Below are 26,297 nucleotides of genomic sequence, written 5' to 3' on the forward strand. Positions count from 1 at the left end.
CGGCTGTAACTTTTGATGCGTTGATCGCAGCGTATTGGGACTGTGCCCAATCGATTTCTCTCGCAAAATTACGTCGGAATAGTGCCACAATGAATTGATTCCAGCACTTTTCAAAATCGCGAAAATTTTTGCCAAAAATGCAAAGGGGTTAGCCTTGCTTTTTTTTTGGCCAAAAAATTTTGGGTTTCCGATTCGATTTATTTGACCTTTTCCTGACCAATTGGACCCTCAGGAACTCAGAAAACGCAGCGAAAAGAGCGTAGGACCAACAGGAGAGAAATGGCGAGCGAAAAAGCACCTGCTGAAAAATGTCGAAAACACAGGTTTTCGTTTTTCGGCTGTAACTTTTGATGCGTTGATCGCAGCGTATTGGGACTGCGCCCAATCGATTTCTCTCGCAAAATTACGTCGGAATAGTGCCACAATGAATTGATTCCAGCACTTTTCAAAATCGCGAAAATTTTCGCCAAAAATGCAAAGGGGTTAGCCTTGCTTTTTTTTTGGCCGAAAAATTTTAGGTCCTAGATTTGATTCAAACGACCGTTTTCTGATCAATCAAACACCCAGGAACTCAGAAAACGCAGCGAAAAGAGCGTAGGACCAACAGGAGAGAAATGGCGAGCAAAAAAGCACCTGCTGAAAAATGTCGAAAACACAGGTTTTCGTTTTTCGGCTGTAACTTTTGATGCGTTGATCGCAGCGTATTGGGACTGCGCCCAATCGATTTCTCTCGCAAAATTACGTCGGAATAGTGCCACAATGAATTGATTCCAGCACTTTTCAAAATCGCGAAAATTTTCGCCAAAAATGCAAAGGGGTTAGCCTTGCTTTTTTTTTGGCCAAAAAATTTTGGGTCTCCGATTCGATTTATTTGACCTTTTCCTGACCAATTGGACCCTCAGGAACTCAGAAAACGCAGCGAAAAGAGCGTAGGACCAACAGGAGAGAAATGGCGAGCGAAAAAGCACCTGCTGAAAAATGTCGAAAACACAGGTTTTCGTTTTTCGGCTGTAACTTTTGATGCGTTGATCGCAGCGTATTGGGACTGCGCCCAATCGATTTCTCTCGCAAAATTACGTCGGAATAGTGCCACAATGAATTGATTCCAGCACTTTTCAAAATCGCGAAAATTTTCGCAAAAAATGCAAAGGGGTTAGCCTTGCTTTTTTTTTGGCCAAAAAATTTTGGGTCTCCGATTCGATTTATTTGACCTTTTCCTGACCAATTGGACCCTCAGAAACTCAGAAAACGCAGCGAAAAGAGCGTAGGACCAACAGGAGAGATATGGCGAGCGAAAAAGCACCTGCTGAAAAATGTCGAAAACACAGGTTTTCGTTTTTCGGCTGTAACTTTTGATGCGTTGATCGCAGCGTATTGGGACTGCGGCCAATCGATTTCTCTCGCAAAATTACATCGGAATAGTGCCACAATGAATTTATTCCAGCACTTTTCAAAATCGCGAAAATTTTCGCCAAAAATGCAAAGGGGTTAGCCTTGCTTTTTTTTTGGCCAAAAAATTTTGGGTCTCCGATTCGATTTATTTGACCTTTTCCTGACCAATTGGACCCTCAGGAACTCAGAAAACGCAGCGAAAAGAGCGTAGCACCAACAGGAGAGAAATGGCGAGCGAAAAAGCACCTGCTGAAAAATGTCGAAAACACTGGTTTCCGTTTTTCGGCTGTAACTTTTGATGCGTTGATCGCAGCGTATTGGGACTGCGCCCAATCGATTTCTCTCGCAAAATTACGTCGGAATAGTGCCACAATGAATTTATTCCAGCACTTTTCAAAATCGCGAAAATTTTCGCCAAAAATGCAAAGGGGTTAGCCTTGCTTTTTTTTTGGCCAAAAAATTTTGGGTCTCCGATTCGATTTATTTGACCTTTTCCTGACCAATTAGACCCTCAGGAACTCAGAAAACGCAGCGAAAAGAGCGTAGGACCAACAGGAGAGAAATGGCGAGCGAAAAAGCACCTGCTGAAAAATGTCGAAAACACAGGTTTTCGTTTTTCGGCTGTAACTTTTGATGCGTTGATCGCAGCGTATTGGGACTGCGCCCAATCGATTTCTCTCGCAAAATTACGTCGGAATAGTGCCACAATGAATTGATTCCAGCACTTTTCAAAATCGCGAAAATTTTCGCCAAAAATGCAAAGGGGTTAGCCTTGCTTTTTTTTTGGCCAAAAAATTTTGGGTCTCCGATTCGATTTATTTGACCTTTTCCTGACCAATTGGACCCTCAGGAACTCTGAAAACGCAGCGAAAAGAGCGTAGCACCAACAGGAGAGAAATGGCGAGCGAAAAAGCACCTGCTGAAAAATGTCGAAAACACTGGTTTCCGTTTTTCGGCTGTAACTTTTGATGCGTTGATCGCAGCGTATTGGGACTGCGCCCAATCGATTTCTCTCGCAAAATTACGTCGGAATAGTGCCACAATAAATTTATTCCAGCACTTTTCAAAATCGCGAAAATTTTCGCCAAAAATGCAAAGGGGTTAGCCTTGCTTTTTTTTTGGCCAAAAAATTTTGGGTCTCCAATTCGATTTATTTGACCTTTTCCTGACCAATTAGACCCTCAGGAACTCAGAAAACGCAGCGAAAAGAGCGTAGGACCAACAGGAGAGAAATGGCGAGCGAAAAAGCACCTGCTGAAAAATGTCGAAAACACAGGTTTTCGTTTTTCGGCTGTAACTTTTGATGCGTTGATCGCAGCGTATTGGGACTGCGCCCAATCGATTTCTCTCGCAAAATTACGTCGGAATAGTGCCACAATGAATTGATTCCAGCACTTTTCAAAATCGCGAAAATTTTCGCCAAAAATGCAAAGGGGTTAGCCTTGCTTTTTTTTTGGCCAAAAAATTTTGGGTCTCCGATTCGATTTATTTGACCTTTTCCTGACCAATTGGACCCTCAGGAACTCAGAAAACGCAGCGAAAAGAGCGTAGGACCAACAGGAGAGAAATGGCGAGCGAAAAAGCACCTGCTGAAAAATGTCGAAAACACAGGTTTTCGTTTTTCGGCTGTAACTTTTGATGCGTTGATCGCAGCGTATTGGGACTGCACCCAATCGATTTCTCTCGCAAAATTACGTCGGAATAGTGCCACAATGAATTTATTCCAGCACTTTTCAAAATCGCGAAAATTTTGGCCAAAAATGCTAAGGGGTTAGCCTTGCTTTTTTTTTGGCCGAAAAATTTTAGGTCCTAGATTTGATTCAAACGACCGTTTTCTGATCAATCAAACACTCAGGAACTCAGAAAACGCAGCGAAAAGAGCGTAGGACCAACAGGAGAGAAATGGCGAGCAAAAAAGCACCTGCTGAAAAATGTCGAAAACACAGGTTTTCGTTTTTCGGCTGTAACTTTTGATGCGTTGATCGCAGCGTATTGGGACTGCGCCCAATCGATTTCTCTCGCAAAATTACGTCGGAATAGTGCCACAATGAATTTATTCCAGCACTTTTCAAAATCGCGAAAATTTTCGCCAAAAATGCAAAGGGGTTAGCCTTGCTTTTTTTTTGGCCAAAAAATTTTGGGTCTCCGATTCGATTTATTTGACCTTTTCCTGACCAATTGGACCCTCAGGAACTCAGAAAACGCAGCGAAAAGAGCGTAGGACCAACAGGAGAGAAATGGCGAGCGAAAAAGCACCAGCTGAAAAATGTCGAAAACACAGGTTTTCGTTTTTCGGCTGTAACTTCTGATGCGTTGATCGCAGCGTATTGGGACTGCGCCCAATCGATTTCTCTCGCAAAATTACGTCGGAATAGTGACACAATGAATTTATTCCAGCACTTTTCAAAATCGCGAAAATTTTCGCCAAAAATGTAAAGGGGTTAGCCTTGCTTTTTTTTTGGCCAAAAAATTTTGGGTCTCCGATTCGATTTATTTGACCTTTTCCTGACCAATTGGACCCTCAGAAACTCAGAAAACGCAGCGAAAAGAGCGTAGGACCAACAGGAGAGAAATGGCGAGCGAAAAAGCACCTGCTGAAAAATGTCGAAAACACAGGTTTTCGTTTTTCGGCTGTAACTTTTGATGCGTTGATCGCAGCGTATTGGGACTGCGCCCAATCGATTTCTCTCGCAAAATTACGTCGGAATAGTGCCACAATGAATTGATTCCAGCACTTTTCAAAATCGCGAAAATTTTCGCCAAAAATGCAAAGGGATTAGCCTTGCTTTTTTTTTGGCCAAAAAATTTTGGGTCTCCGATCCGATTTATTTGACCTTTTCCTGACCAATTGGACCCTCAGGAACCCGGAAAACGCAGCGAAAAGAGCGTAGGACCAACAGGAGAGAAATGGCGAGCGAAAAAGCACCTGCTGAAAAATGTCGAAAACACAGGTTTTCGTTTTTCGGCTGTAACTTTTGATGCGTTGATCGCAGCGTATTGGGACTGCGCCCAATCGATTTCTCTCGCAAAATTACGTCGGAATAGTGATACAATGAATTTATTCCAGCACTTTTCAAAATCGCGAAAATTTTCGCCAAAAATGCAAAGTGTCAAGTTCGAGAATTGTATGTCATGACATTGTCCTCTTTAATTGGACGTTCAGGAACGGATTAAATACATTAAAGAGAGCAAATGACTAACCGCAGACAAAGTACGATGGGAATATGTGGAGTTTCAATTGTATTCCTTGATACGATGTTAGCAGTGATCCTTAACTTCAGGATATTTTTTTCTTATGCACGATCTCAGCTATGAAATGTCTGAACAAATCTGTCCCAGTGGTTTCCGGAGTTCTCAAATTTCCGACTGAAACAACCCAAACGATTTAGCCCGTACTGTTATGCCACGATTCTGGAGCCTAAAATATTTGAGAATCTGAATTGATCTAACGACCCCTCCGGACTAAATTGATTTAAAGGAATGCAGAAAATGTGTTAAATGTCGTTAAAATTTAAACCTATGAGCGTTCCTTCGCTTCATTTCATCTACCAACTGGAAGTGCGAAATAAAATTGGGTCAGGCGATTCTTCAATATAAACAATCGAGACTTGAGAACAGGCGATCACAGCGTTTTCAAGGATCAGCAACTTTCAACATCTAGGCGTATAAACGCTTTTACGCCTAGTACCATGTTCTCATACTTATCTTGTACTGCTGCCCAATATGACTTTTCATATCACTACAAGGAATTCATTAGTGACGCACATTCCAGGCTTTCCGTAAACATCAAAACACAGGTAAACTTTCGTAGTTATTTTTAATGGTTGTTAAATTAATTTACACACATACATAAAAATGAGAATAAATTAAATAAATAAACGAATGGCACTAATTGAACAATATTACGGCGACGAAGTCATTATCCGCTGATAATAATAAAAATTTGTAGAGTTTTCCATTATTCGTTTACGGTGCCTTCATTTCTTGCTTCAAACAAAATTTGAACGCTTCCCAGCCCTCACTTCGCGTCTGCGACTGTAAAAAAGGTAGAAAATCAATACGAAAAAGCTCGTAATTTACGCGACGAAAGTTTGCCGGTAAGGATTGTCCGTTTCCATATCAAGCATGTAACCATACTTTAGATCCTCTGTGAAGCCTGTCCTTCATTATGGCAATGAATTCTTTGTACGACAGCTGGCCATCCCCATCGACGTCGAATATCGCAAAAACTGTGTCCACTATGTGGGTGGTCAGGCTCGTTCCAGTGCAGATCTTAACGGCACGATGAAATTCGTCTGTAATGAAGAGTAAAAATAGTACCGGAATATATTATTTCATTTATAATCTTGAACGTGATTCGATCTATTTACCTTTGGAGATCGGATGATCGGCCAGAGTGTACATTCTCATAGCGATCGTGAAGTCTTCGAGATTATTTAAAAACTGATAGAATACGCGAAACTCTTCGAAGCTGATTCCAACTTCGTGGCTGCTGCGATCCAGAAGCCGGTCCAAGTATTTGTCGTACCTGAAAACAGGGCGAGAATATTAAATCGAGGATCGTTTTGCGGTCTGGAAATAAAATCAGCGAATGGTTAACGCTCCGCGTCTTCATATTTACTCGTCTGTATCGAGGTAGGTGTATCTGAGCAGAATTTTGGCAAAGTCCATTTCGGATATGGTGTCGTGCCCCTTGCTGAACTCGTGAAACTCGAGCTCGAGCACCTCGCGTTGCAGATTTTCCATGAACCGACGAAAACCGTCGTACTTCAGCTCGTCCTTGCCGGTTTTCCCGAAGAAATGGGTCGTCAATGTCGTGTCGACCGCGTGACGCCGTTGAAGTCCCTTGAGTGAATAACAAGGAGTGAATAAATCGGGTAAAACCGAAAGATCGGATTATCGAAGGGACGAAATAATCAAGTGTTCGACTCGCGTGAATCTTTTTTTTTTTTTGTTTTCCTTCACCGGTGATAAAAATAACCGCCCACCTGGTCGTCGTCGAATCTTCCCGATATCGCGATATCCGATGATTCCTGGACTTCCGGTAATGAATTAATTTCCAAATTTCCCCCGTGTCTACCACGCCAGGCGTGACTGAAGATCTTCTCCATCTGTGTGTAAGAAAATAGAAATAAAAATTAGATGATGCAAAATCGATCAAGTTAAAAAGAAAAAAACAATTCTCGCCATAGCCATTAGTTATTACGTCACAAATCGCTACAATTATCGATGATTAACAAGTTACGTTTGTACATGGATGTACAGTTGTTTTAAATATAGACATTGCGACGATGTTTGTGAGAAATTTTACGACCGACATCCAGCACCAAACGACACGATGTAGATTATTGATCTGATCTCTGAAATAAACGTTAGTGGAAATTCCTGAGACTACTCATTGTTAGGATGAAGTTTGAGGGTGATGAAAATAAAAAAAAAAAAAACAATAAATAAATAAAAAATGAAAGGAAAATGAAAAAATCGTACAGTTTTTATACTGCAATAATTGAAAAGAAATAAATAAGCAATTCAAGTTATAAGATACTCGGTGAACGCACGCAGCATACACGGTTGATTTTTCTCTTTACCTACGTGACGAGACTTACGTAGGAATTCGAGACGATTTCATTATCCTTCTCGATAGCGGCTTGCCGAAGTTTTGCCTTAGCGCGGAGAGCCTCTTCGCTCGGAGCAACTAGCGTACGTAACTAACGGGGGATTGAAATAAAATTCAAAACGAGTAATTAGTTTATTTATTTATTTTTCTTGAAATTTCTATCTTCTCTCTCAAGGTTGAAGATAAAGAAAACAAACTAAACCAACCTAAAGCAAATTGCGGTTAGATTTAAAAAGGCGAGCGGAAAATCCGAGCGACGTAGCGACGGTATCTTCGATCTTTATCCAAAGCCAAAGATCGGTAGCTGTAGTTCTGGCTTGAAAAACAAAACGGAAGGAAAATCGAAAATCAAACAAGGCGAGAGAAAAAAAAAAAAAGAGGTAAAATGTCAAAACCAATGCAAACCAAATATAATGAAAATACGACCAAATATTATCGGAGATATATCGACAACAGATGCATGGTATTAAATAAAATACAGATGCATGGATTAGGTGAAGGGGAAAAAATCAAGCGATGATAAAATAATAATTACGAAAGTAGGAGTGTTGAGGATGAGGAAAGAACTAAAATTCGACTCATGAGCAAGTGGGAGTAAATTGTTGTTTGTGTATTCTTGTATGTGTGTGCGTGTGTGGAATGGTTCAAAGAATTACAAGCAAATAAAATGCGAAAACAATGTATACGTATGCAAAACGGAAAACGCTTAAAATAAGAAAAAAAATATTTAGTTAGTGAACAATCATAGCGCAAACTTTTTACAATTATATACGTTGCAAGACGAATACGTGGAGCTGCGATGTCGTGAAAAATTAGCTGCCTTGACAATTCTGAACGCGCGAATTTCAATTGTTATAATTTTCACGCAAGCATGAAAGCGGGACTGTAGCATAAACGGATCAGCGATCTCACAATAAAGATCAATATTCACGTTTCTCGAACATTGAACGATAAGTGAAGAGAGAAAAAAAAAAAAAAAAGAAATTGAAAAATGAACCGGTCTATTGGCAATTTTTTCGATTCTCGGTTCGTTAAAACTCACGGCTCGTGACGTGGCTTCGTCGAGATCCCGTTCCTTAAGACTACCGCCCAGGAGTCGTCGAATCTGCAGGAAATTTAATTGCGGAATGCGCATGTTTTATTCAATTCTGCGACAAAAAAGACAAAACTCTCAATCTTTCGCAGTATTATTCATTAATTTATTCAATTTCATTGTCATACGTGCGTTCCTCCTGTCAATTATTATTACAAATAGAAACTGATTAGAATTGAAAGTAAAAAAATTGCTCGATGAAAGAAAATAATCAGAAACTAATCGAAATCATATAATTGCAATTAATAAAGAATCTCAAAAATAAATGAATAAAAAAAAAAAAAAAAACACAACAGTTCAATGCACACCAGACACAAGATGATATGAATGAATCGTTCGATGAGCGCTTATATTTTAGTCAATGGGTACATTAAAATATCATTGAAAAGTTTTACACGTCCGCTATTTACCCATCGTGTGATTGTTATTGTACTTTTATTTCGCAGTGGACCTGATTGTTTTAATATAAGTTTGCACAAGTATAATATCGGGTTTTTCCAGAACTTCAGAAACCGCGAATAAAGAAAAAAAAAACAAAAAGAAAAAGAAAATTTCTGCAACGAGTAAACTAAATATTTGCCATAAAATAGTATACGGTACTTGGCAAGAAAAAAAAATACACCATCAGGTGTGAAAGTACCAATTCATTGACCAGCTATATATAATACAACAACAACGTTTAGCGAATTACTCACCACGAGAAATTCCGTTTTATCCACTCGTTCGTTGCCGTCGATGTCAAACATGTTGAAAGCTATCCGAAAGCCGGTCTGTGGTTCTACGAGAAAATTACAGTGTCCAATTGAACCCTCGCCAGTACATTGAAAATTTTGAATCGATGATTATAAAAAATTTATATAAAAATAAAAAAAAAAAAAAAAAGAAAATAACAAAAAATTTGATCGAATTTTAACACGGCTGCGAGTATTTTGTACAGTGTACAGTGTAAAAGGGTCAGCAGAAAAACACTCGTCTCGTTCAAAATCTTCAGCAACAGGGAAGAACGAAGAAGAAAAAAAAAAAGAAAAACGGAATGAAAAAATGGACAAACACTCGAGACGCTCTCATCGAGGCTCGTAAATTTTCGGTCGAATCGCGCGCCAAAGAGAGACAGACGGACAGACAGATACCGTAGAGTAATGCAATATACGTGTAGTAGTTATGTACGGACGGGAATGAAAGAGAGAGAATTTTGCGGTTTATAAGATATAAAAATAGTCGATTACCTGCGCATACGAAAATAAACATAACATCACAAGAGTCTTGAGATAAAATAAAGAAACAGATTTCAAAAGCGTTCCGCTATTAATATATATATATATACATGCAGATTATCAAATATGCTAAGGGGGAAGTTGTGTGAAGGATATGTGAGAAGAAAAGTGTTTGTTCCAACTATTTACCATGTCGTACGAAATAATTATAATCGTATAAGTGTATAGAGTAAGTGTATACATATATTTCACTAGTGAAAAAAGCTGATGGGCAATACTCACTGGTCAGAATTGACAGTAGGAAAAGGTACTCGGTATAAGAGAGGATGCCTGGAACAAACAGAGCAGGGAAACGTTTTTGTTGTAAAAAAAGAAAAAAAAAAAAAATTTTCAATTTCTCACACTTTGTCTTTTTACCACCGTTCAAAGACGTTGTCGTTTATTTTAATTTTTTAGTTCTAAATTTTTTACCAACAAGAATCGCGTTTAGTCCGCGACAGTACGAAAGTTTTTTTGATGTTTCTTTTTTTTTTTTTCACTCACAATCGTTTCCGCCGAGAATCGCGACGTTTATGAATGAGAGAGTTTTCGGTGGTCCGGGTGGCTCGTTTAACGCACAACACAAGCCTTAGACGGGGGGCATAATTCATTTGGACCTCCGCCGTCGCGTCGAATTACACGCGGTGCTCGTTAAACGAGGTTAACTAACCGACTAATCGATGCCGAAAAATGAGGTGCCATTAAAAAAGCCAGCCGTCTTCTCCGGGGCTCCGGGCGACCCGAAGCCGATGGATGGTCAACGCCAGACGTCCAAAGTCCGAAGGCCGAAGAGGGAACAAGCCTCTCATCCTCAAAAACACTTACGGGATTTCAAAGAGAGATCGATCAGTTTCCCGCCCAGCGCGTGTTCCGGTGAAACGTCTCGTTTATAAAAGTCTGTACACAAAGCCAGGGGTCGTATTCGACCCTTGGAGAATACCGGGAAAGAAGATGGGAGGAATAAAAAAAGAAACGACAAAAAAAAAAAAAAAATAATAAAAAAATTACCATCGTGTTTAACTTTGAAAAATGTGCGGAGAAAAAAGCGAGCAAAATTTGTTACATTTTCTCCGTCAGTGCGTATAGCTTGAGTTTTGAAGGTTTGAATTACGTACGGATATTTCTTAGCAAATTTCGAAATTTCAGTTAGGATTTTAAAATGAAAATTTTTTGTACCGAGGAAAAACATTTCTCAAGAAAGAAGAGAAATCTCGAGTTTTACTTAACGAGGTTTATTTAAATGTAATGTTCTTTCACACTTTCGTTTATAACGTACTAGAAAATTGAGTTTAAAATAACGATAAAATGAGGGAATAACGTAAGATAATGGAAATTTAACTGTTATGAGGGAGTTACGAATTCGAAAAAAATCTACAGAAAAACACTGGCAAATAACCACAAATTGCTTTAGAATTTTGTGTGTGTACTCCCCAAAACGCAATAAAAAGAATTAAAACATATGCATATATATACTGACTCACCTTTACGTAATGACAAATAAAAATCTAATTCTTAAATAATTTCAACCAAATACATTTTTGCATAAACTCATTTCACTGTCAAAAAGAAATCGCCGCAATTAACATGGTGCAACAGAAGCTTCGTACACGCAATTAAAACTTATTTTCAAATATCTTGTCAATATTTAATCAATAAGAATATCGTTAAATTTGAGATGAACATCTTTTTTATTATTTTTCTCATATCAACGGACAAAGTGTGAGGGAATGACTTTTGGAGCAATAAATTGACCAAATTTTTTCATCTACCACCTATGACGATATATCAATTTTTGTGTTTTACAATCTCAGCGTCACTAACTTGCGTTTAAATAAAAATGTTAATGACACGGTACTTAAATTTCAGAATATCACGATAAATATCCATGTAGGTTTACACGTACGCAATTTTACGTGGTTTTAATGTAATCTGCAAGAAAATTTAAAGGTGGTATAAAACTTTTGATTTCCTCGCATAGACGCTGATGTTATAATATATGTAATATTAAACCGGCTTCTCAAGGCGGTGAAAATCCAGTGCACAAATAAATATCACAGCCGAATGGGTGCACGGCTTTACGATTGTATATATATATATATATATATATATGTATATACGTGAATAAATACCGTGACGAAGCGTAACAAACTTTCCTTTTCATCCGCTCCTCCGATCTCTTCGCTCCATATTTTTATACCACAGTGCGAAACCGATTGCGTACAGTATATATTTGCATTTAATTAATTCGTCTTTCCTACACTCGAAACGATATCGAGGATAATTCAAACGACGACGAACCGAGTATAACAAAGTGATAGAACCGAACGGAACGAAACGATTGACTGACCTTTGTCCCGGAGCGTTCGAAACATCTGCGGACTGCCCTGCCTGAGACTCGGTGTAGCATTTTTCATGGCCTCGATCTCGTTGTCGGATAAAATCCGCCTTTTCAGTCGAGCTGGAAGATTGAAAATAGGATGAGAACATTGAGATGAGACGCGTTCGTTGCCTCCTCGAGATGACGTAGAGCTTGTAATATTTGCTAAGATAATAAAGTGATTGCGGTGCGGCGGCGCTTCGATGACATTGACTTTCAATAACCCTCGGCTGCAAGTGTAAATACGAAGGCATGACAACTGCACGCGGATACATCGATTGAAAAAACGGAGGGGATTTTACGCAAAATCAATATTTTCACTCAAGTATATTATTTTCAAACTCTAGTACGTATATGTCTGTGTGTGTGTGCGTATCTTCAATGAAACTTCATTCTAAAGTGCTTGCGAGTAGTCGAGAATATCTCAGAACGTAGCCTGAATTTCATATCAATTTTCTCCTTTCATTATTCTAAGAATGAGCTGAAACTTGGGATATTTTGAAGTAAAATTAAAAACTGACTCATGGTAGGGACATAAATTTTTGGGAAAAAAGATTTTCCATTACCTGATATCTAGTTTTTCCAAAAATTTCCCCAGTTCTATTAAGTTACTAAAACCTAAATCGTTCAGGTTATTGACTCAAGATTCGATTGAAATTCAATTCGAATTGAAGAAAAATATTATGTACAAAAAGAAAAAAAAAAAAGTTGGTTTCAGTCAATTTGTTTTCTCGACGATAAAGATAAGTAAACTTGTTAACTCAAAAAATCATTTCCAATTCCCATGACAGAAAACTGACATCTCCATTTTTTCCACGACCAAATTAAAAATTGCCCTGACAATTCCAGGCTTTCCATAACTCATTTCGAATAGCCCGACCGTAGGTTGGAACGAAAAACGATGCAACATACTCACGTCTCGGTAAAGACTCGACGACACTGTCGAGAAAATCTTGAGGCGTCATGTAAAGCTGACCGTCGTATTCAACCGAGGCAAATTTGATGAATCTTCTTTCTCTCGTGGTCAGCCTGACAGCCTTGTGCAGATCATCGTCCCTCTGGAAAATAGATTTTTAACGTGGATATATACATGTATAATAATAAACGAAGTTGAGTAAAAAGTAGCACGTTAGCGGCTGTTGATTACTCTTTCATCGCTAGACCGGTAGCAGAGTTTTAAATGTAAGCCGTGGCAATTAGAGAGGATACCGCGTTGCAGCGTGTCCATCTGAAGGAGCTTATAACGCAATATAAACCCTGCGGGACGGTGATAAACCGCAGATTTACGGCCGTATAATGGCAAGGTTGAAAAAGGAATCCGGGAAAATAGGGGAACTGGTGTTAACGTATTTTTATGGGTGAAACCCGAGAGAGAGAGAGAGAGAGAGAGAGAGAGAGAGAGAGCAATGTCATCTACGGCGAGGGGGAGGGAACGCGGTTAGAATTCGATCGGGGTGGTGTTTCAACGACGACGATACACGGAGACCAATGTATTTCCAGAATTTACTCTCCTCCCGGGGATTTATTCGCTCCGGTTTGCTTTTCTACAAGGAGATCAGCACCGTAGTTACAAGCTGCGCGAGCTATCGAACCAACGCGACGAGATATCGACGACAGAAACGCAGACCTGAACCACGGTAGTATTATATGTGTCACGAAGCTGAAGCTAGAGCAGCCAGAGTTGGCAGCCAGAGTTGGCAGCAAAAGTTGTTAAACTTTTTTGAAATCGATAAATGCAGTTTGGTATTATCCTCGTGATTCTCAACTTGACCTCAACCTCGCATATATTTCACAAAATTTTCACAAATGTTTGTCTGTTAATTCTGCCTGCTAATTTCATCCTCGTTTCTACGTCTTGGCTTTGAGAAGCTTCGTTACAAAGTGATTCTCGCCAAAGATATATACATAGACGTTAAATGAGGCACTGAAACCGAAAAGTCGTCGTGAAACTGTTGCAAAGTTGATATTCAAGGATAGTCGGACGACGTTCTAAAAACAGAAAGAAAGAAAAAAAAATACCATACTCTTTGGATACAGTTGTAAAGAGAATCGTAAAATTGGCGATAAACTGTGGAAAAAATTCTAAAAGAGGAAATAATTTTAAACGGAATGAGATGAGGAGAGTTGTTACGCATAAAGTATACGGCGCGTCGCGTCGGCGGCGGCACCTCGAAGAAGAAGAAGAAGAAGAAGAAGAAGAAGAAGAAGAGTCGAGAAAGATCGGCGGGCGTTAATTTATGCCGAAGGACTTTGCAGCTCTTACAGAAAATCAACAGAGAAGGAGGCGAGCTGATTATCTGTATAGAGAGCGAACCAGTTTCCCCTCTCATCCGCCGCTTCGTTATCCTTACATTTTCATTTTTATTTTCAAGAAGGGATGCGCAACGCGGAATACTGGATCAGAGTAAGCAGGTACAGCAGGATTAACCGTCTCTAAAAGCACCTAAGGTAAAACTGCACCATTTATTGACCCTGTCCCAATTATTTCCTTTTTTCGTTCGTATCCGTTCGATCCTTGGTTCTAAAACTAGCAAAAAGATGAATTTCAGCAAATGGTTTCGGTAATCGAGAAATTTATAATTTTTGCAAATAAAAAAGGTCAATAACTGGTAGACTTGCCTTATATCGATGGGAACAAAACGACGCTGAATAACGGGATCTGGTCCTTAATTCGACGGTGTGAAAACGCGTCATGGCTGATAATAAATCGCGTCTAAACGCCTGGGTCCGGAGTCTGGAACCTCGAGGACCCCACGGGTTCGACGACCCTTGTACAAACGCGTTCCGTCACTCGGTCATAAATTCGGCTTTCGCAGCGGATTCGACGATATAGGTACGCAGGCATGCGGTCAGGTGGAAGTCCCGAGAACAAGCATTTCCGGAGGGCCCGATAACCGCGTCATGGATTCGTCGAGTCAACGTCTCCTTTTGTTTCACGCTCTCTTCGCCCGAACGGCATCTTGTTACAAAATCAAGAACGGCACGTCGCAATAGAATAATGGACGTCGTGTCAACCACGGAGCGTGAGTGAGTTTTCACGGTTGGGTTGAAAGGGTGAAAGGCCTGAGAGGAGAAGAGAGAAAAGGAATCGGATCATCGCGTGCAAAATTTCGTTAAGAACAAGGCGTTACCCTGCCGCTGCTGGTTTATACCCAAAGATACGAGATCCTGATCGAGGAACAAGCGGGGCTGTCTAAACTCAGCGAAATTCTGGGTGGTCCGATCCTCGCAAGCGTTAAACACAAGCGCATTGCACGGTAAGGCGCGCACCCCGAAACATTATGACCTACATGACTGGGACCAACACGCAGCGGCGAAAGATTCGAATTAACAGCCGAAAGTTACAGCGAGGAAAGAGATGCTTTGGAGCGTGATAACGCACGTCTGAAATAAGTTCTGCAACCAACCCCGGAAAGAAGAAGCCGCGGTTTGTTCGCCACGTTTGATTTAATTTTTATCCCAAGTTTTTTCCATTCCTTCGTTTTTTCACTTCTAAATATATTCCTACAACCAACGACGAGACGCAGAAAGCTAGCGAGGCTCCGATTAAACATTCCAACCGTGTTCGATCAGATAGTACAACGGTTCACCTGCAGCGCTGGATCAAGTGTTTTAGTTGGCACCTTAGACACGTTTTGCCAAGGCGAGAGACGTGCGAAAGATTGTCCTGCGCGACGCCGATCACCCTCCGTATTATCTTACGGATAGCTTTATATATATACATACATATATATATATACATATACTGGGTATACACACACGACGCGAGAGAAGAACTCTCTTCTACCATACGACGAACCGCAACTTACTGCAGTAAGATCGTAACGACAGGTTATTTCCAACGCTTTGTGTCCCTTTCTGATACAGGTACGTAGCTATTAAGTTACGCGTAACCATTCACCGCTGTTTTCATTCACCACCACGTCGCATTTCTGTAGAGGAGTTACAGATCCAATGGATGAGCTGTAGATAGAATAGCGTGAAAATGGATTCAATGGAATGGAATGGAACGGTACGATTTCTAGGTTCAGTTACCTTAAAACTAGGTTTACACGAACCTTGGTAGACGTAAGAAGTTTAATACCAAGTGCGGACAAGTTGGGTGTTGCAGAAACTCGATTGGTAGTCCGTTTTGCAAAAATGCGAGTACAGATCGATGGTGTGCTAATGCGAGTACATTTACGATAATCGCGATCTCGTTACCGACAAATTGCACAAACAGCAGCGGAACGAAAACGCAACCGTGGCTTCCCGGCTCATTACCGGTTTGTACAAGGTGGAAGTTAGCTACCAACAACCTGCTTTTCCCCGTTTCCCATATCGCGAACCGTGGAGAAGATCAGGCCGAGGATGATCATTGAAACGCTCTCGTACCGCCGGACTATCGTACGAATCGTCGATTACTATAATTGAAGAAACTTTGCCGAGGGGTGTAATTACCGATGAAATTGAAATCAGATAGCAGTATTTCTGCCCGTACGCATTATCTTCCCTTTGGCTCTATACTACATACACCGTCGGCACAGACCCGATTTGCATAGGAATTACCTCCCTGCGACATCGAGAGTTAGTCAGCCGTTGCTAAAACCCGGGTAAATTGTACGGGGTGAAAAATTCGACGAGCAAGAATTTCAATTAAAAAAAACAACGTCGATATAACTATTTCATTTTATCGGATGTCTGTAACTAATACGATCTTTCCTATTATCAAATAATGAACTAGGAACAGGATAATTATGTGAAAACGAATGATCGAAGAATCGAACAATGGGAACGAAGCATCGCCAAGTACGCAGCTTCCTCGTGTCCAATTCTGTTTTTTTTTTTTTTTTCACTTTGAAATATGTGTATAATATCGAACAGGCGACGCGACGCGGCTCGATTTTTCTAAATACAGAAAAAGAAAGAGAGAGAGATCCCGCGATTCGATAAATTCAAGCGGCGACAGAACAGATGTACAAACGTTTAAAAAACGGAAATAAGAAAGAGAAAGAGACGTCAGAGCGACAGGGCCTTTTGAACAAACAATATGCAAACGTTCTCGACGAATATTTGTGATTTTGGTGAATAATCTTGTGTCGTCGCTGTGACAAGAGCCACGTGCCTTTTTTCCTTTTCTCTCGTTTCAACCATTGACACTCCACGGACGAATCGAAGTGTGTTTCGTTGTCATTAACACTATCCAAATTGTGCATATAACGAGAATACTATTCCGTATATCAACTATCGCTGAATGTTCTGCCGCAGCTGGGCTGCATGTAATTTCTTTTTACTTTCCGTTAAATTTTACCATCGATGATTGATTACGAATGATTTGTCACGAACTTGGGCGATCGGGATTTAAAAGTGAAATTTAAATTTACTCTGGGTGGTCCAAAGCAGAAGAATCTCACGGATCGTAGGTTCTTCTTCTCCTTGTTCTTCTTCTTCTTCTTCTTCGTCTTCTTCAACTTGGATGATTTCGAGATTGAAAGTCAACCTTGCGCGCAGGGTCATTCTTCGTCCGGAATTCAGTGTCGATCTTGTTGATAAAAATCGTCTCTCTATTAATCAATCGTCCAATCATTGACGATTGATCGATATCCTAGAATTTTTTCTATTCATCTCGATCGCCCCGGATATGTTTTGTTAGTAACGTTAACGTAACGAAACATCAGAGAAAAAATCGATATTGCGTAATTTTAGAAAATGACATTCAACGAGTTGATTATCCAAAATATAAGCATACTATACTTGTCATGGTTTATACTAAATTTCGGACATTCCCAACAAGGTGCGAATTAACGATTTTTCCTAAAGACGCGCATCGTTAATGTTTTTACGCTACTAACTCTTCGTCCTCGTGTAAAAATTTCATTCACAAAGGTATCGGCTGGTAGTTTTTTCTTCGTATCGAGAGTACCTTTTTTTTTTTTTTTTTGTCGCCTCCGAACAGCAACGGCGGCACCTCGTTAATAAATAAAACCGTTCGAAATAAGAAAAAGAAAGGATCCTCCCGGCATTCTGCCGAGTTATATACAAAACAGGTAATAAAACAGTGTGATAGGTACGTACATACCTAATACGTATCCCAATTCTCCCGAGGGAGTTTCTCACCTCTTGATAAATTATTTTTACATTCTTTATTTTTCGCCACGCATTCTCTTTTCTGGAGATTCGTATTCGGAGAGATCCTCCCTCGTGTTTCGAGATCAGATTCCTCCTTAGCGGTTCCCCGATCACAAGAGAAAATAGCACGCGCGCCTCGCGCCGTTTTGCTGAACAAGGCAGTTTGTCACAGGCACCTCATCCGAGGAGGAGGAGGAGGAGGAGGGGGAGGAAACCGAGAGACAAATATACCCTATAACGATATTTATCGGCATAGTTTAAATTTTTACACCCTCATTCGTTACAAGCGATTTGTCCCCAGCAGCAACAGCAGCCAAACGTGTCCTGACAGTGGTGTAAAAAAAGTTTTTGTATTCTTCCATACATTTTACATCTGTCACATGTTGTAAAAAGCTGATTTAGACTGGACAGGAGCCAGCCCTCGAATTTCCCGTTCTTACAACGTAAGGTTCCAAGTTTGTAGAGAAAAATAGAGAATAATATTGAATTCAAATTTCGAACTACAAATTCAGATTCGTGATTGACGATTTTAAAGCCCTCGGATATCAATTACGTGAAAATGTGACGATTTTATTTATTTTGTGGTACTATAATTGATCCATCGGTACAAATTTTGAAAGTCTGCCCTCGGATTCGTTATCGGTGAACCGAAAAACCCCCGCCTACCAATTTTCACCAAAATCCAAATGTTTTCAGTTTTTTCTTCAGCTTGCCGAATACCTGGCCTTAGATTCGCGATTAGCGATCCAAAAAACCTCACGGTACCAATTTTCATTCAAATCCATTCATCCATTCTCAAGATATCGTTATTTTTATTTGAACCGATCAAATCCAAAATCCAAGCAGTTCCAAGTTCATAAACACTCACAGATATCCGTCCGAAAATGGTCGAAGATGGTTCTCTAAACTTCAAAACGTGGAGTCAAATCTAGTGAAAATTCAACTTGTCATTTTCGGTATGATTAAAATAACGTTCTTTTTTCACTGAAACCGAGAAACCGGGAGTTAATAATTACTTTATCACTTGTACAACAATAATAAACGATCGTATACAGGTAACTCTCTACATTATAATATGCATGTATCGTCATGCTGCATTATTCAATATAACTGAAAATCTTTCCTTGATTTTTACGCTGATGCATTCACGTATTATTTACCTCTATGTAAATATCCTTTCCCTAACGACGTGATTCAAGTTGGCGTAACAATTTCTCCTTGGTCTATGTAACTTGATTCTCAAACATACGTTTAATTGGTAACTTCTCACAGTTTGTCACGGCTCATTGGGAATGTGTACATAACGCCGGCTTATCCTCGTACATGCGTATGTAAACTTATATATATACATATATATATATACACAATAAATAACTTTCACGAATTGCATCCGGTGAACGAGTAATGAATAATCGATAGTAGTTATCGATTCGAGTAGCTCTTTCAGAATATAGCGAAAAAAAAATAAATAAATAAAAACTTTGAACAAACAAACTGTTCTCGTCTTTTTTTTTCTATAAAAAAAAAATTTGTAACCCGTTTCAACCACATGCATATTATAGTTGACCAATTTTTTTTTTTAACCCACTTATTATTATTATACGACGTGATTATACGGCGAACAGTGCAAGTGAAAAGTTCCACCGTTGCCTCGGGGGAATTTGCCGTATAATATAATATTATAATGCGACGCCTTGCGGCGAAAAAAAATTGGCTGTTATAATATTTACTCAACAACTCTCGCGGGTTATACATAAAAATAAGAATAACAAGAAGAAGGAGAAGGAGAAGAAGAAGGAGAAGAAGAAGAAGAAGAAGAAGAAGAAGAAGAAAAAGAAGAAGAGGCGGGTGCCTTATGAAGCAAAGTTCTCTAGGCGGTCGGTCGGTCGGTCAATTAAGTGCGTGAACAAAACGAGCTTCGAGCAAGTAAAGTAAAACCAGTTACCTACCGGAATGAAAAATATCTGCTCGAGTAAATCACTCATTGAGAAATGAACGATAAAACGTTGGAATATAAATAAGAATATAAGTGGGAGGATAAATCGGGAAGCGAGTGTTCGTAACGTTAACAATGTAACGATTTATTTTTAGGAAAAATCATTATTTCGCAACTGTAAGATCCTCTGAAATTGAATAATCTATTTTTAAGAAGCAACGTTTACATCAGATTTTGGAAATGAAACCTCTTTAGGGCCGTTCTAAATTTTCACAGCAAAGATATTAGTTGCTATATTTCGTTAGGTTAACGTTACTTAATTTCGATCCGGTAAATCGGAGCAGTTCGAAAAGTCATCCGCAATTTCGAACTCGTAGGATTAATATAAACTGTCTAAAATTGTAGAGTAATAAACCGTAACAAGGTGCGAAATGTTTCGTTAACTTTGTAACAACTTCAATCTTCACTTGGTGTTAAAATTAGTTGTTCAACGAATTTTGATTAGAAAAATCGAAGGTCAAAATTTATAGGAATATTTTCTATATATGGGGAATTCCATGCGAATCCAATCAACGTCTTACGCACCCTAACCATTTTTGATTTTGTTCAAACAATTTTCTGCAATTTTTCCAACTCTGAAACGGTACCCTGGATTTTTTTTAGATTTTTTATTCACATGGTTAATCATTTATAAACAGTGAGAGTGATTTTGAAAAGGACCTTCATTCAAATTCTCAAAAACTGTATTTGTTTGCAAACATTTCAATACGATTATTTCCCATTTTTTTCACAGTGCAAAGCATTGTTTAAATTATCTGAAAATAGTCAAAAATTATGAAAACTTCTATTTTTCACTTGAAATATTTCTAGACCGGTTTCAATATGAAGTTGATAAAAAAAGTGGAATGTACTTAAAAAAAAAAAAAAAAAAAAAAAATCGCTCCACAATGGAACCGGTCTAGAAATGTTCAAAGTGAAATAATAGAAGTTTTGAGAATTTTTCGGAACTTTTCAGACAGTTCAAACAATTTTTTTAATAGATCCAATAAAATTAAAAGTGCTGAATAAAAATAGAAAAACATCTTGAAAAATCTTAACATATCTGTCATGGAAAATCCAGTTACTGAGAATGTTTTTGAAATTTAATAAAAAGTATTCTCTTCAAAATCACTTAAAATATTTATGGAAACAAAAAAAAAAAAAAAAACAAATGAGCAGTTGATTAAAAAAATCTGAAAAAATTCAGGGCACTCTTTCAGAGTTTGTAAAATTGCAGATGTTTCTTTTACTTTTTTTTTAAACAAATTCAGAAGCGACGAGGATCAGATGTGTTCGTTGGGTTCGCATGGAATTCCCCGTACAACGTAGGTATATGTATAATATTGATATTTATCGCATATTACAGATAGGTAAGAAGCAGAGCTCGGGTAATAGAGGAAAAAATGTAGCATAACGGAGGCTCCAGCTGGGCGCGAAGCGCCGGAACGACCGCGGGATTAATACCCTAGGTTTATACGGATGCGTCTCTATTAGAGACACATTGCATCTGATCGCCGAGGGCGTCATATAGAATACGGGGATAGGTTGTAATTACAAGATGCGCGCGTGGTTTATAGAGGGTAAAGGGGAGGCGGTTCGATCCCCCCCCCCCCGTATACAATTTCCGTTCGATCGACGTAACGCGGCCTTCTCAAAGAAACCGATACCGCTACGGCGTTTTAAAACTCCTCCAGCACACCGGGAAGATTAACCGCATCATCGTTTGTAACGTACCAGATAAAACGCATATGTGATACTTTACGTAACCTAATAATCCGAGATATCGGATAACGCGTCCAAACCCCCGGAATTATTTTTTAGTCTCTCAATCTTGGTCCGAGCGGGGGAAGGATTGGGATTGGAAAGAAAATTCGAACGAGTACGATCGGCTCGTTTTATCGGGTGTAATTAACTCGACAAACCTGCGCTCGCTTATATTCTCGATTCCATGAAACGTTATTTCGCGTACCTACTGTTAAATCAAATGTCTGTGAATTTTTACTTGGAATTCACGTTATGCGTACCTAGAGCAAAACGTGAAAGATATTAATGATTCGTATCGATGCATGTAGGTACGAAGATGATGAAGCCAGAGCAGCCAGAGTTGGCAGCCAAACGTGTCGAGTTTTTTTTTTTGAAACAGAAAAATGCAGTTTGGTTTCATCCTCGCGATTCCCGGGGGTTTGAGATATTCGTCGTGACCCAAGTTTGTAACGTTATTGTAACGATGAATCTTTAAAAAATAATCGTTATCTAGCAAGTTTAGAGGATTAACCGTTTTAATAAAGCACGAACAAACTCCGACTTTGTAAACTCAACTTATCGAGTTATTCTAAAGGTTGCGATATAATATAAGTGGTAATTATTTTTTTTCAATAACGTTACGTAACTTCATCCTCGTGATCTCGGGAAAACTGCCGCTCGCAACGACGAACGACTTTCATCTTATTGTTGGTACAATACTTTCTGGCAAAGAATACCTGCCAAGAACGTAAAACTCTTACAGAGATCGAGTTGTTCCTAATATACACAGCGTTGTGTCCGTCCTACTAAAAACTAATTTCGCATGTCTCAGGACGGTTATAGAATCGAGCCGTATAGTTCGACATTAATTTACCTAACCGAGCAACGCGTCGTTTCAATTCTCACGTTATAAATACATTATATATTTATACAGTATATACATACATATCGATAATACGCCTCACCGTAATTACAATAACAATTTGATATTACAGCACTTTTCTAAGAAACGAAAATTACACCCGGTCTTGTATACAGGTCAAGAGAGGGGGGGGGTGTAAGGACGGTGATAAGCGATAAAGTGTTGCCGGGCTTGATATAAAACATTCAAAGGAAAGCGTTCTTCCTCGATTCTTGTCTCTCACACGCTAGCCTGCGCGACGGCTATCTGCGCCAAGATTAAGTCTACGTACACATATACACATATATACGTACATATATATATTATTATTACTACACGTATGCACAATCCGAACGCATCACGCACGCTTGTTTCACCGTTTTAAACTGATTCCAGGAAAGACTCCCGCGATTGACCGAGAAAATAATTGATCATCAACCGTTTGAAATCTACCTACGTTGCCGCGATATATATATATATATGTTTCTGCATTTAAATTCACTTCTTCTGATTATTGTTTTACCATTTCTTTATTGTGTGTTTATTCTTAACGACGTCGTAAGTCAGGTTAACTCGTGCACGCATTGCGCGTGTAAGTGTGTTGGATACGTAGGTGTAACGTTCCCGATTTAAAGTCAGAGACTCGTGCTCGGAGGAGGAAAATTAACCGGGTTTTTAAAATTTATATCGTCAATCAAAAGAGTGTAACCAGGAATAAAAGCATTCCGCTGCCAATTAGTACAAAAATTGTTGGTAAAAAGATTAGTTAGATAATAACTGTAAAGTTATACAACAAACTGACGAATGAGTTGAAAAATTAAAGGCAAAATTGAAAAAAATAGATCGGTGACGATGTGTAAATAGAACTTAAATATATAAACAGAAATTGTGTGTAATAAATACAATTAATAGTACCGAGCGGTACTATTATTGTATTTTCCTTTTTTTTTTCAATTATTTTATTTCATCCGAACCCGCGCACGGATAATTGCATTTACCTGCGATGGTAATTACCGTATATTATATCTGTAAATATTTGTAAAACATTTGCAATAAATTCAAATTCATATTCAATAGTTTCTGTAAATGTATTTTTCAACAATTTTTTCCTCGTCCTTTAGAAAGGGTTTCATCTACTCCAGCATCGTGAATCGGTACAACCGGATTCTCGCGGTGATCGCAGGATCGAGTTAAGGACCTTAAAAGAATAAATCCGACCCTCGCTCAACCGTCACATAAAGTCGACCCCTGAGGTTGGATAACAGGACGTGTAAGGGTTGGGGGTTCGGGTTTTCGGGCATTTACCTTGTCGCGTTTCACCCTCGGCTGCTGCAATCGGGGAACTTCTATCCCACGCGACAATGAAGCAGGAGGAGGACGTTTGCGAAGAAGGAAGGGGGAGGTTATAAACTGGGTTAATTACCGATGTAACCTCACGTAATTACCGTTCGGGGCGAGGTATCGTCGTAAAAAACACCCTCAGCTCGCGGCTCTCTGAGTCGGTCGGTGGATATTCAAATGACCGCAGGGGTGCTCCGGAGGGATTACATCGATGTCCGAGCCAACGTTGGTGTATCCTTGGCTTTGCGGGCGGACGGTGAACTTGTGAATACATGGCGATGGTGAACGTATGCGTTATGGTTGGTACAGACGCGCCGTTTCAACAATTCCCGAACCGACGTTTCCGAGAGGGGAATTAAAACGATCTCGACTAATTTCGAAAAGAAAGTGAAAACATCGAGTTGTAAGTTGTAACGTCAACGCTTCCCTCGTAGAATCTGTACTACAACGAAAGAAACCGAAAGAGGATGGTAAAAAAATTTACTTCGATCTTCATTGGAGGTCGATGTAGTCGATTCGTTAACACTTTCAATCGTAGCGGCGTTATATCCATTTTTTTGGATATTTAGACAACTCTGAAAACATACTTCTTTGCGGTTTTTGGCTATTCCTGGTAGTATACTAACAGGTTTTCAATACTCGAGAGTAATTGTTGCGGTATAATGTTAATTATTATTGTTGGAATGAAATTGATTGAAAAAAATCGTGAAAATTGAAGGAATAATTCATTTCCGAGAAAGTTATCTTTTTTCTCTCTCTCTACGCGTATACACGTTTTACATAAATTATAAGTATTCGGGGTCGCTGATTACGAATGTGTAATCGGATCTTAAAAATTCAGTATGACGAATCCAATCAGCGACTCCGCAAACCCCTGCAGAGTTTTTCGGCCGGAATTGATAGGACGTGAAATTTTTGTACACTATATTGGATCCGCCATATTGAATTTGAAAAATCTGAAATCAGATTCGTAATAAAATATCCGAAAAACCATGGAACGCTGTCCTGTGATAAAAGTTCATTCGGCACAATAATGTGCGTCTGAAAGGGTTAAAGGTATCATTGCGTCCATGAAATTCGTACAAACTACCATATTTGAGGCAAGTTGAACCATAATTCAAGATTGAAACTCTGGAAAACCGTGCAATGAAGTAAAAAAGTACAATAATTGCACCAAAGACACGATAAGAGGGAAAAATGAAAATAAAATTTTGCATCGTAGCAATGACAATTATAACTACACCAAGTGGTAACGAGCGCCAAATTTACTCGTATATACATGATTGTAAAAAACTATTCCAAAACTTTACCTCAACGATCCAAACTACATATAATAATTTCCTACGATAAGAGAGATTAAAAAATAAAACAAGACTCACATCTCGGAGCAATTTCGTCTGTATAAAAAGTAACGCGCTGCAGGAAGGAAGAACAGTGAAGCATAAAGGAATGTTTCGATGCACCGCGACGTAGAGTTATAGGGTTATAATACGTGTGTGCGGCACACGTGGTTACCTACGGTGTATTTACCATGGCTTGGCATGGATTCCGTAGTGGATAATCGCCGCGGGGATGCGTGTTATACTCGGTTAGAAAAATGTTATGGATTTAAGAGCGTCCGTAGGTTCGGGTAATTAAGACGTTATAGGTCGATATCCGTTCTCCATCCTCCGGACCACCGAATACGCGGCGATGCCTCTCTTTCTTTATTTTATGCCTCCCCTTCGTAGGAAGAGAAGGAGATGAAGAAAAAGGTACCGATCATGCCTCGCGCATAGAATAGCGGCTGTAACATCGTCACGAGGTGCACAAAAGTCGAGTCCATCCTCCACGTGGGCCGTGGTACGTCCGAGTTGTACTTTCTTCGACTACGAAGTCGAGAAGAGGAAGAAGAAGAAGAAGAAGAAGAAGAAGAATACTCGAGAGGTTTTCTTCTTTCATTCCCGTAAAAACTACGCGTGCAGATTGTTTACGTAATAGAGATTATCCGGTAATAGGTACGTTGTTTGAATAAGAGGAAGTGAAAAAAATAAGACATAACGTGTATACTCTGTAGTAAAAATAAATAGTAAACCTAGAAAATTGTGCGAGAAAGAGAAAGAGGAGAGAGAGAGAGAGAGAGAGAGAGAGAGAGAGAGTAGTGTATCCTGTACGGATGTTTGGACTACTATAACCTAACGCTTATTTAAATCCATTCCCCACCAGTTGCCAAGTTTTCCCGCACATTACCCAGTCATTCACAGCTCACCTAGTTTTTTTTCGATTCAAACCAACGAAAATAGCTCTCAATCTCTCTTTACAACCGTAATCCGATCATTGACGAGCCTGATTTCTTGAATGGCGAATGAATTTCCCCCATTAACGGCACGACGCGTGGTGATAAAATTCACACGATTCTCGCGCAATTTATATTCTGCATTTCTTACTGAACAGAGATTCACGTCAGCCGCGTAAGGTGGTTGAGTATACCCAATTAATTCGTAAGGGTTCGAATAAT

At 39.4% G+C, this 26,297-nt stretch overlaps 1 protein-coding gene across 7 annotated transcripts in view; it reads right to left on the minus strand.

Moving 5' to 3' along the window:
* Positions 1-5,190: 5,190 nt before the first annotated feature.
* LOC124222670 (Mitochondrial calcium uptake 3) overlaps positions 5,191-26,297 on the minus strand; it is a 36,268-nt gene continuing 15,161 nt past the window's right edge. The window contains exons 2-12 of one of the 7 annotated variants that reach the window (XM_046633881.1): positions 12,649-12,790; positions 11,703-11,813; positions 9,599-9,646; positions 8,798-8,880; positions 8,052-8,114; positions 6,999-7,100; positions 6,381-6,503; positions 6,014-6,237; positions 5,763-5,920; positions 5,530-5,687; positions 5,191-5,427 (exon numbers count right to left, since the gene is read on the minus strand). In XM_046633881.1, the coding sequence (XP_046489837.1) occupies positions 5,359-5,427; positions 5,530-5,687; positions 5,763-5,920; positions 6,014-6,237; positions 6,381-6,503; positions 6,999-7,100; positions 8,052-8,114; positions 8,798-8,880; positions 9,599-9,646; positions 11,703-11,813; positions 12,649-12,790 (1,281 nt within the window). In that variant the 3' untranslated portion in view covers positions 5,191-5,358. The remainder of the gene's footprint in view (positions 5,428-5,529; positions 5,688-5,762; positions 5,921-6,013; positions 6,238-6,380; positions 6,504-6,998; positions 7,101-8,051; positions 8,115-8,797; positions 8,881-9,598; positions 9,647-11,702; positions 11,814-12,648; positions 12,791-26,297) is intronic. The other 6 variants (XM_046633882.1, XM_046633883.1, XM_046633884.1 and 3 more) reach the window with 6 other exon arrangements.

Source organism: Neodiprion pinetum, chromosome 7, assembly GCF_021155775.2.
Source record: "Neodiprion pinetum isolate iyNeoPine1 chromosome 7, iyNeoPine1.2, whole genome shotgun sequence".
Classification (NCBI taxonomy): Eukaryota; Metazoa; Arthropoda; class Insecta; order Hymenoptera; family Diprionidae; genus Neodiprion; species Neodiprion pinetum.